Here is an 11786-nt window from a genome sequence, read left to right on the forward strand (position 1 = left end):
GTCGAGGCGGAGCCCCAAAGACGGCGGCATCGATCCATACTCACGGTATGCACCCTGCCCGTGGATGCAGGGGGAAGCGTAGCAACCAGCGTACAGGCATGGAAGGTGACGATGGACGCGCTGGGAATGGGAAGTGAAACTGAAGATTTCGCTTTGACTCTTTATTGACCGCTGGATCTAGGTTGGAGGGCAGATGAGATGCAGCGATGACAAGGCAAGGCAAGTCACCCCAAAGTCATTCTCAGATCTCAGTTACTGGTTACTCTTTTCCAGTCTCTCCTCTCCATCGTCCCCTCCGCCGCACCGTCCGACGCGCGCGGCTCCGGTGCTCCGCCGCTTACCCCCAGGGCTCCCTCCCATCCCATCACCGCCGCAGTACTCTCCGCCCTTTCCCCGACGTCTCCGACCCCGCATCACTGCCTCCGCTGGACGCCCGATCCGCCTTCGCTCCCTACGTTGCTCGCCGCCGGATCCACGCCTGGTAATACTCAATTTCTTATTTGGATGCTAAGGACGCTGCGTGTTGCTGCCCAAGAAGCTTCATGCTGAGAGCAGTTCCCATCGACAAACAGGTATTTCTCCAGCAACCCCGCGACAACGCCGCGCGACGCCCACGAGCGTTAGGATGGTGACCGCCGAGGCCGTGATGGCGGTCGTCAGGGCCGCCCGCCCCGTCTTCTGCTGCGCCCACGACGGCGTCGCGTTCGCTGCAAACGCCGCTTTCCTTGCCGACGGATACTCCCTCTGCGCCGTCGGTCCTGCCGCGCTCATCAACCCCCGGCCCGCAGGTGCGCTCCCTTCCTTCTTAAGCGCTTGATTTTATGTGTATATATTGGTTATATATGTATGTATATATGAGTAGTTAGGATTTGACTGACCCCATGTTTGGGCCTCCTGTTGCATATCTGATGATGATTTTCGGGTTCAGTTCCCGAGTGGATAGATGTATCTTCTTCTATTTCAGGCTTGGTTGATTTGGGAAATGCGTCCCTGAGTCAAACAGCCTAACAGCTTAATTGACAACTTAATTCCCTGAGTCAGAGTCAGACAGCTTAACAGCTTCTTCTATTTATGATCTATGGTTTGATCCTCTCTGGTAGCTTGTACTCTCTCGCCGTCCAAAAAATAAGTACTAAATCAGAGACACATATTTTAGAATGGAGGGAGTAACATAGTATGCCATTTTGGATTTCAGACTCAGAGTTTTATGTTTATGTCTTTCTGATCTAGAATTAGCAGTTCAACCCATGCAGCGGAGTGAAATTCCAATTTCTGAATTGGTAATTCAAATTTGCTTCTGTGACTCAACTTAATAGTGCACTGTATGTTATGCTAAATTTCGTAAGTTTCGTATTGAACCTCTGGCTTTAGACTTGGATCACTCGATTATGATTCAATTATTTGTATGCTATGGAACTGCCTAATTACTACTACTTGATCATTGCAGTGTCATGTTCTATGTATACTAACATGTCTGTTACTATAATTAATACACCAGTTTTGTATTTGGATTTACCACCCCACCTTAAGCTTTCCCGCGTAAAGATATAGCATGTCAATCATAGTTTTAAATAGCGCGCTCTCTCGGTGCTATATATAGCGTTTGGAGGGCCCTCGCGCTAAATGCATCGTGTGCAATTTAGCATCATTTATCGCGCTATGACGCCAATTTAGCGTCAAACATGGGATCCCATTGCCTGCTATGTAAAACTAGGATCTCAATACCCACTGTTGAATTTATGCCGCACATTGCTTGTAAAATGAAGAAATGAAAATAACAACGGCATCACGAGCCTTGCCATCATGAAGAAACGTCCAGCAAATTCTGGTCACCTCATCATGTGGGGTTCTCTTAATTATTCTATGGTTTTGCTTGTTGCCTTGCTCTGTGCTTGCTAAACATGCAGACATTTTTATACAGAGTAGATCAGTATGGTGTGCTGCTTGGCCTGCATATAACTTACCTAAAGCTAATATCAAGTACTTTGAACCTTAAAAAAAATTGGTTACACAAAATAATCCTAAAGCTAATATCAATTTGGCGTCATTTAGCTCACTATAGCGTCAATTTAGCGCCAAACATAGAATCACAGAGCCTGCTATTTTAAGCTATTATCTCAATATCCACCATTGAGTTTACAACCTTTGTTTACCTCTACCCTACGCAAGTCACATAGCCGTCAAATAGGACGGCAAAAGTCAGCTGGGTTCACTCGGCCTTACTGATATTCATTGAGAAATAAAAATAATAATGGTGTCACAAACCTCGAGCCTTGCCATCATGGAGAAACATCCAGAAAATTCTAGTCAGCTCATCAGGTGTGAGTCTCTTTAATTATTCAATGCTTTGCTTGCTGCCTTGCTTTTTGCTCGCTAAACATGGCAGAATTTTTTCAACAGATTAGATCAGTATGTTGTAGTGCTTGGCCTGCATAACTTACCAAAAGCTAATATCAAGTACTTTGAATCTTAAACGAACTTGGTTACACAAAATAATCCTAACACATGCATGTAATTGAACAACTCAATTTGAACTACAGATTGTGCATCAACTATAACATAAACCTTAAGAAGGAACATTTCCTGATTCAACTACATGCTTGCCATTGTATTCACGACTTCAACCACTTCCTTCTGTTAGAAATTATTGATAACCAATGATGAAGTTATTGGTTTTAAGTTTATAGTACCAAAGTACATTGTAATGTTGAAGTCTTGTTAGATATGATGCAAATAATTTTCAAGGAAATTTTGCAGAATTTCAGTCACACATTTATTTTAATTTGATTTTTGGCAAGGATTTTTTTTTCAAGGAACTGGAGTTAGGATTGTTAAATTGAACAAGTGCTTCAAGCTCTTACAAATTGCCTGTTGTGTACTGTATGCATATTCACTCTCTCGAACTGTTGCAAAAGTCATGCCATTGCATATTTACGCTCTTCGGATTTTCATGAAATTAACAAAAGCATGGTCTCAATATTATATAGTTTCTACTTTTTTCTTTGTGCATTTGAGTATCCATCATTCCAAAAATTATGTTTCTTTTGGACATAAGAGAGAAGGTTCATATTACTCACATGTTTTGTATTGTACTAGATAAGTACCTGTGTGTTGCAACGGGAGCACAAATATTATGTATGTAATGGCCGTGATTTACTTATTACTGTATTATTTATGTGATTACGTGGTTTAACTGCTAGTTTAATAAATACTTATTTGCAAGGATCTACTACTAACATAAAACTAATTACTGAAAAGTAGCTAAAAGTAAACAACAATAATAGGCTCTGCGTTATTGAGATGGGTCAGCTCCTTTATATCGTAGACAAGACATGACCAAGAAGCCCGTAAATCTATTCAAACTCTACTATATGTAAATTAACTAGACCCTTTTCTAACAAAGTTTCTTAATCAACTAGCACTCTAATTAAGGAACAAGACTCCACATTTGATGTCTGCGAGTTGTAGGTTGTCAATTACCTAGTGACCTTGTGTGCTATCAGTTGTGGAGCTATATTTTTCATAGTCATCAGCATCGATGAAGAAGAGTTGCATGCACCGATGATAGTGAAGATAGATCTTGATGCGGTTGAGGCAAAGACCTTGACTACGAAATTCTGTAAACTCAGCTAGAGTATGGCGTTGAACCTGTTGTGGCGGGGTTAGTTCTGTAGTGTTGAACGGAAGCACATGTGCTAGTAGTAGTGGTGTTGTAGCAGAAGGTAATCTAGCTACATTGACCAAAGGAAGAACGAAGGGGCACAAGGCCCTGTAGGCCCAAAAGTCTAGTGTGGTGATGTTGTTGGGGGCAACGCCACTGCTCATAGGCCTTGGCAAAGGATATGGCGGTGTGGAGGTGAAATGGCCGTCGAAGCTTGCCGTCAATGTGAAAACCATCAGGCAACCCTGATGTGTGCTGAAACTGTTGTTGGGACGGTGTTAATGGGTGGTTGTTGTTGCACTTGACCACTAGAATCCTTCTGGTGTAGATTGCAACCGAGCAAGTGAACGGTGGATGTGCCAACACGCTCAAGGGTTTTGCACGACGTGATGGCCCAACAAAGCATGGGAGGCCACTTTGAAATGCTCCCATGTCGGCAACCCAAAGCCTAGCTGAAGTTGTATGTAACACAATTGAACCTCATTGGTGAGGTGGTAGGATGTAGTCCAAACCTTGTCGGCCTCCTTCGTGTGTTACCCACGAAAAAAATACTTGCATATATTGAGCCAACCAAAAGGATCGACCAAGCTATCATATGTTGGAAAGTCGACCTTGTAGAAGCGGGGCATTGCGAGAACATGATCCTAAGTCAAGGTGATGGTCAGTGGCGGAGGCATGCATAATTTTTAGGTGTGGCGGAGTTTGTGAAGGAGAAACATGTATAAATACAACTATGTAAGAGCAAGATCACTAGAATATTAGATTTATATTACTTGTGCAAAACAATATGACTACAATCCAAAAAAAAGTACTAGCTCCTAAAATTTCTCACTAGCTATTTTAGTGAGTCGTTGTCTCCGGTCGACGGCCCTCACATGCGGTGGGTTGCCGCCTCGATGATTGAAGGTTGTTGGTCGCCACCTCCTAATGTGACCTACCGCTGCTTCCACGCATGATCAAATTTTCGGTACGAGTGCACGAGTAGCTTTAGTCACAAATTCTGATGTATCGCTAATACCATGGTGGCCCGCTTGCTCGCATTGACCAGGCCCAACAAGAGGGAGCTTTACACATAGATACTGACTAGTACAATATGTACTTATATGTACAACAATCAGCAACGTGTAGGTATGACCAATGTCGTCAAACCTTATCAAATAGCTGCCTTCGACACTGGTGATGGTTAGGCAAGGGCAGAAGGGAAGGGATGGGAGCGGTGGTTCCATAGATGTGTTTGGAGGGGACACGGCCAAAACGGCATATGAAGTCGGTTCGCATGTGGAGGCAGGAAGGTGGCTGTGATTTGTAGCTGCTGCTTCTCGTAAATCTTCCGGTAGGTTAGTGGAAAAATCGGGGAGGGATTTGGGGTGGGATTTTAGCTATGAGGTGGTGGTGCGAATTAGCCATGATTGGTAGATGGTTGAAGATGGTGAAAAGGGGTTGAAGGCTAGTGGTGATTGGCAGGAGTCGGTACATGGGTGTGTTCTGAAGGCATGTAGGGAGGAAAGTAAGGAGGTGGGGGAGGGTAATCTACCCAATAGGTAGAGGTCAGGCTGTGGTGATTACCCCACTTGAGAATAGGCCATCGGAGGTAGTATTCATGTGGGGAAGCACAAGATGTGCAACGTCGATGGCAAGGAGGGCCTGGGACACAAAGGTGTTCTCTTGCGCGACAGACGCAACCGCTAAATCTAGTGGGAGAAAGGCTGACAGCCGTTGCTCGAGCACTGTCAAGCACTGCACCAACCCGGCAAGGAGCATCTAGTGATCCCCTAATTGGCATGTGAAGATCTCCAATTGCTTCACGATGAGCTTCATCTGCTTCATAGCCTCAATATTGATTACTTTGTCTGCCATCATAGATGGATCTGATACCAAATTTGAATGTTCTACAACATACATAACCCACCTTAATTACTGAGAAGTAGATAAAAATAAACGATACTCCCTCCTTTTCGGTGTATAGGGCTTAAATCTGAAATCTCATCAACAAGGTGGATTATTAGTGGATGGCACTAGTTTTAACTAGCCAATGAAGTATTTCTCACATATTTGATTTCAAAAACAATAAATGTAGCACCGTCCCTTTCATTAGACTTGCATAATGCCTGTAGAAAAAGATGCATGTATAACCACTAATTTCTTTTCTCTTATGTGCATGATTTAAATATGGCGTGAGACTCAAAGCACTTTAACTCAACGAGACTCAAAATGAGACTAATATAATGGAAATCTATAATTTTTTAGATGAGCCCTATAAACCGGAAAGGAGCGAGTAATATTCTTCTCAACTTTATTTAGAGGAGTCGGGCCCCTTATATTGTATAGACAAGACTTGCCAACTATCCAGTAGTAAATCTTTTCAAACTCTAATACGGTCTCTAAACTGACTTGAATATTTCCTACTCCCTCCTTCCATCTATATAGGGCCTAAGTTTTGAATCTCTCATACCATGGTTGTTGAATAAAAAGAGGAGGAAATATTGAGAATAGTACTTGGCCAACCAAATCGCATGCAAGTTTTTTTGGGTGCCCAGATTAATCCCTCACATGCAACCTCCTCTCCCCTTTTTTGCATGCAGCTCAACAATAACTCCTCTAGGACTTCATGCATTGGCCAACAAAAATGGAGCGCGCAACCTATGAGAGGGAATTAAATGGAAGACGCATCGGTTACCTCGTTTGGCCTTATATAGATGGAAAAATGAAATTTGGGGTTAGGCCTTATATAGATGGAAGGAGGGAGTAACAAAAGTTTCTTAATTAACTAGGACTCCAATTAATGGATATGACATCATGTTTGATGGACTAGGCCACATAACATTATTGGCTTACCAATGAAACATGATTTTATTTGGTAAGCGAGTAAGACGTGGGGCAGTTTAGTCGGTTTTGAAAGAACCAGTGGAAAAAACTCAATAAAATTGAGGTGGTATCGGGACAGAGCATACGTGGTGAGTGAGGGGAGTTGGAAAAAAAGACGATGTAAGGCAGACCTTGCCATTTTTCTAGTAGAGTTAAAATTTGAATTATTTTAAGGGTCAAACTTCTATTAATAGGCGGGAAATAGACATCCAAATTTTGGAACTTAGCTTTAGGCTAACCAATTGTGGGAGATGAAATATCCATTCATTAAACTAATGGAACCTGTGAATTATTTTTCATGTTTGCACTGTGGGACTAATTTAGTTGGAAAAATTTCTAATGGGAGTTTAAAGTCTGTGTAGTTAGTTCACTCGATGGGAATTAATTAAGTTATATTTTGTTGTGAAATGAAAGAGGAAATTGATTCTATAGATGCCTGAATTGTATTGTAATTGCTAGTCTTTAACTATATAATTAATATTTTTATTTTGCTTGATTCTAGAAGAGGAGGAGGTGGGAATTGATGGTTGGAACAGTATGGACAACATCTATGCCTTTTTGTACTACAAGGAGGACGATGGCAAGAAGAAGTTCATTTTAATGAAATGTGTGGTGATTGCTGACTTCCTTGCTATTGATGCGCTGGATCTTGAGGCACAACACGAGGGGCGCTTCATTGTCCAGATAAAGTATGTTTCAGTGTTGTTATTATTGTTTTATATTTTCTACTGTTCCATGTGCTTTGCTTATTATTGTTACTAGACCAGTTTTCACATGCTCCCTCTAACCCCTTCATTTCACATGAGAGGCAAGAGTATATAATAGATCTGAGCCGTTGACCTCATTAATTAGTGCTCAGATTTATTCTTACCTTCTTACCTCACATGTAAAAAGAGGGGGTAAAAGGAAGCATGTCAAAATTTACCTTGTTATACTAGAAAACATGTTACTTGCTTCACACATAAATATGGTTTGTGATCTAAGACACGTATGTTATGTGGTAATATTCATTCCAATAATTATTGAAGTCGGTAGTGATGATATTTTCACCATCCCACTATTTGGTTACTAACAAGTGGGGCTCAATTGGAAATTTTCTTTGCTGCTATACATATTTCAGTTTGCATGTTGATGGTCGATTTACTCTATCACCATCCTTGCCACCTCGACTGGCAAAATATTTGGTAACATAATAACATGAATTAAAAGCCATGCTATTTGAACTCAAGGCATGTTTCTTTGGACATATGATGTATATAACCAATACTGCAGCTTTGCTACACATTCCATGTTCGTTTTTACCTGTGGAGACATTTTATATATGTAAAGACTACTGTGATGGTTTAGCTGCTGCGATGGTTTTTTCTTCTTTGTTGTATGCACATTCTTTGTTTAGTACCTTCACTTGTATTAACCAGCATTACAGAAATGATATCGCTATATGCGGAACAGTAGAAATGGTGAAACAAATAACGACGAGCTGGACTTATCGAGCCTGTTTATGAATTCTACCAACCTGTTAGTGTGCTTGCTCTATTCTACTATGTGATGACTTGGGTTGTTACAAATACCTTAATATAGAAACATATTTGTTTGATTGAGTATGATTTTCCGCAAAAGCTTTGTATATGGATAGCGAGTGTGATACAAGGTACAATATGTAATACTAAATCTATTTCTAATTAATTTGTTATAAGCAAGACCCAGTGCAGCCAATAGGACAATTTTGTCGTGTTTAGGTTATCATTATGTACAATATTTTGGGTACTTGCGAGTTTTTAACCGAGGTTCCTCGTATATAGTGTGAAGGATTTCTACTCAGAAGAACAACACAAGAATTATAAGGATATGTACAAGAATTTTGTGTGCTTGATTAATATCCTTAACACCACCTTATTGGTTGAATTGGGTCGTAAGGATACTACTGCTGTCCAGATACCTGATGTTGAGAACAGTTCGTCAATGAGCAGGTATTTCTATGCTGGTTTTTTAACTTGTGGCATGTTCCATCTCCGTCTTTGACACTAAAAATCAGACCAAGTTTATGATTGTTTCATCGCAAAAAAAAATTCTAGTATATCGCCCTCTGTAAATACTTGCATGTTGCACTTTTACTTTGTACAAATGAATTAATATCATTATTTCTGGAATTTGGGCTTTTCTGGTAATATACTGATGATTTTCCTACTTTTCCTAAATTTTAACTTCCAAAGCGTTTCTGTTGTAGCTTACCCCATTTGTTAATAATTCTCTAACATGTGGCACTTCTCCTTGCAGTTCTGGAAATTTTACATGGGAAAACCCAAGTACAAGGACAACTGAACCAGCCGGGTATGAATACCACCATTTGCATTTCCCTTCGTCTTTTGTGTGGCACTCCTTTTTTTTGTCAAACTCCTTTTATTCACCTTTTTGTACTTTGTTGGCACTTCTTCCAGTTCTCAATATATTCTGTGGGAAAGCCGGAGTACAAGGATGATTGAACCTGCCGGGTACGAATACAACCATTCGTATTTCCCCTTCTTTTTTTGTGTGGCACTCCTTTATTCACCTTTTTTTTACATTATTATCACTTCTACTTCTAGTTCTGAAAATGTTATGTGGGAAAACCCGTGTACAAGGTACAAGCATTTGTATTTCCCTTTCTTATTTTTTGTGGCACTCCTTTATTCACCTTTTTACACTTTGTTGCGTTTTTATTGAGTCATGTCCAATCTAATTACAACTCGCTAAGACTTAGTCTTTCTAGTTTTCTCCTACTTCATACAAGCCTACACCGCCTTCAATAATGACCTGGTTCAGTTTTCATGAGCATGCTTGTCCTTGCACATATTCTCTTGACATTTAATTTTAGTACTACGACCTATTGATATGGTTACTTTATACTATATTAATCATTGCAAATTCTCTTGCTGTATGTTGGAAGCATACAGAAAATTATCTATAGAGTCATTACTGATTTTAGTTTGGATATAACATATGTTACTGATAGCATTTGTGGCATATAGAAATATATATGTGCGTTTACACTCATTTTATGAATCACTCTGACAAGTTACAAGACAATATTATGGGAGGTCATTAGAACGGTTGCACAATAGGTAACGGCTATCGAATATATAACTGTAGTTCAAAGAAGTTGCTATAAAATACATTCTCTAAAGAATTGATAAAGACGACGATGAAGCCATGTTCATATGCACCCATTTGTGGATTTATAGATTCAGGCATTTCAAAATTCTCAAAAACATTATGGCACTAGAAAATTTTAGTTTAGGCATCTATGGAAAATCTCAATAGATATTATATACGATCATATGTGTTCGTATACTAATACTCTGGCCTATCCTTTGCTACATCACGCATATGATTATATGTTATTTTTCAAAATTCGCACATGTTCCTTTCCTAAGAATTTCCTTTACAAGTGCACAAACTAGTGAAGGGCCAGTTCGTGTCAACCTAATTTCGGTTTTACCAAAATTTGCACTCTTGTAGGATAAATAGGCTATCGGTGAATTGGTTATAGGATATTGATAACAGGGCTAATATTTCCGTTTACGTATTGTGGTACAGACTGATTTATCCTCCGGTAGTTCTGGTTGGTGATGATGACACCTTCCCTGTTCCTGGTGTAGGCTTGTACCCTCACAGGTCTGTCTCCTACCATAATATGCATGCAAAAGCATCTACAAATCAGTTCTTCCGCACAGAATTAACCATGTATCTTATTGTTTGCAGTGGTGAAACCGGTGGTAGTATGCACGTTGGTAATATGTTGTCAACTGAATACTTGTGGAACCTCTTTACATTTGTCCCTCTGTACTGTCTAACATGGAACCTATTTGATTACTACAGGTCCAAATGATCCACGCTTCTTTCCTACAAATCCTTCTACTCCTTTTGGTGACCTTGGGTATGTTCAGTTTTCCTTTACTAAATATTGCATTGCACTATTTTTTTGTCATAAATGGAATCAAATATTTCATAATAGGAGTGTTCCACCCGGTGGTCGTTACGATCCAATTGGCCCGCCCGATGCTTCAGGATTTGAACCGTCTCGCTTTGTGAGGTAAGTTAGCTATTCTTAACATTTTTTATAGACCCATTTATGATTGGCAACCGGTGAGACTCAAGATGGCCTGTTGTTGTACCTGATACTATCACTTTAAAAAGGTTTATTCTCTCAAGTAAGAAACAAACCGTTCTTATAGTTCATTTTTTCGCACAATACATAGTGCAACATTCAGCACAATACATATTTCTATATATTGTTGCGTCATCGAAGTCAATGAGCACAGTTCATTAACATATAATTGATACCGCTATGCTTATTTTTACTTGCATCCTCCTGGGATTTAGGAATAGTCACTAGCTGAAACTTTGATTAACAGCTGACGCCAACCTCCTGGTTTTTTATTGACGCAGTCCTTCGAGGCATTCAGGTGGAAGCACTCACCCAGACCTCGAGTTCTTCCAGCAAGGCCCGGACTTCTTCTGAGACTCGGCTTCATGCCCACCTGCACCCTGTGGTGAATGACTCTGCTTTGTTTCTGCTGTGCTTGACCGTGAACGCTTTGCGGAACCAATCTGCTATGTATCGCAAACCGTAAACTCCCGTATTCACCTTCCAAATCATGCTTTGGCATACTCGACTGTACAATTGTATGTGGGGCTGTCTTTAGATCCCTCTGTGGTCTGCAAGTTTTGCCTCATCACCACCTAGCAACATGAAAATTTGCTCTCAGTTTCGTCATGCAGTATCACCGCAAAGATTTCTGCATTGTTTTGTCGCTCGCCCTCGCCCTCGCCCTCACAGCGTCATCATTGCTGGAGCAACGACAGTCCTGCTTTGTAGCAGCGTCGGCCGCCCCATCCCTAATCCCTTTTTGTAGCAGCACACCTAGTCTCTCTTTACAGCAGCACCACTATCCCACCACTGCATGTGGCATCGAATCACCATGGTTGTAGAAAGCCCACTATGGCTCACAACACCGATGGTCGCCTTCCCCGCACCTTGCCCTTGCTTCATTCGACATGGCTTGCATCATCTCTCAGGATCATCATAGGCTTGTAGTACCGTCGTTCACCGCTCGCAGCCCTGGTGGTTGATGTTTGTAGCGCCACTCGGTCATCCTCTCTATACTGGGTGATTCCAATCACTCGTAGAAGTCTTCAGCTTCCCCAGAGCAAAAACACATGCGAGATTCTAGCGGCGACGGCTGCCCTTGCTGTGCCATCTCTACTCTTAGCAGCTATG

General features: G+C 41.0%; 1 protein-coding gene across 1 annotated transcript; it reads left to right on the top strand.

Annotated features, from left to right (window-relative positions):
* The first annotated feature begins 242 nt into the window (after nucleotides 1-242).
* LOC123402562 (probable proteasome inhibitor) lies at nucleotides 243-11282 on the top strand. The gene is made up of 11 exons (XM_045096484.1): nucleotides 243-481; nucleotides 573-788; nucleotides 7029-7215; nucleotides 8329-8496; nucleotides 8804-8857; nucleotides 8965-9018; nucleotides 10103-10180; nucleotides 10268-10296; nucleotides 10385-10442; nucleotides 10521-10598; nucleotides 10955-11282. Exons 2-11 carry the CDS (start codon nucleotides 626-628, stop codon nucleotides 11025-11027), a joined length of 942 nt encoding a protein of 313 aa, XP_044952419.1. The 5' UTR covers nucleotides 243-481; nucleotides 573-625; the 3' UTR covers nucleotides 11028-11282.
* The last annotated feature ends 504 nt before the right edge of the window (nucleotides 11283-11786 follow it).

This window comes from Hordeum vulgare, chromosome 6H (assembly GCF_904849725.1).
Source record: "Hordeum vulgare subsp. vulgare chromosome 6H, MorexV3_pseudomolecules_assembly, whole genome shotgun sequence".
Classification (NCBI taxonomy): domain Eukaryota; kingdom Viridiplantae; phylum Streptophyta; class Magnoliopsida; order Poales; family Poaceae; genus Hordeum; species Hordeum vulgare.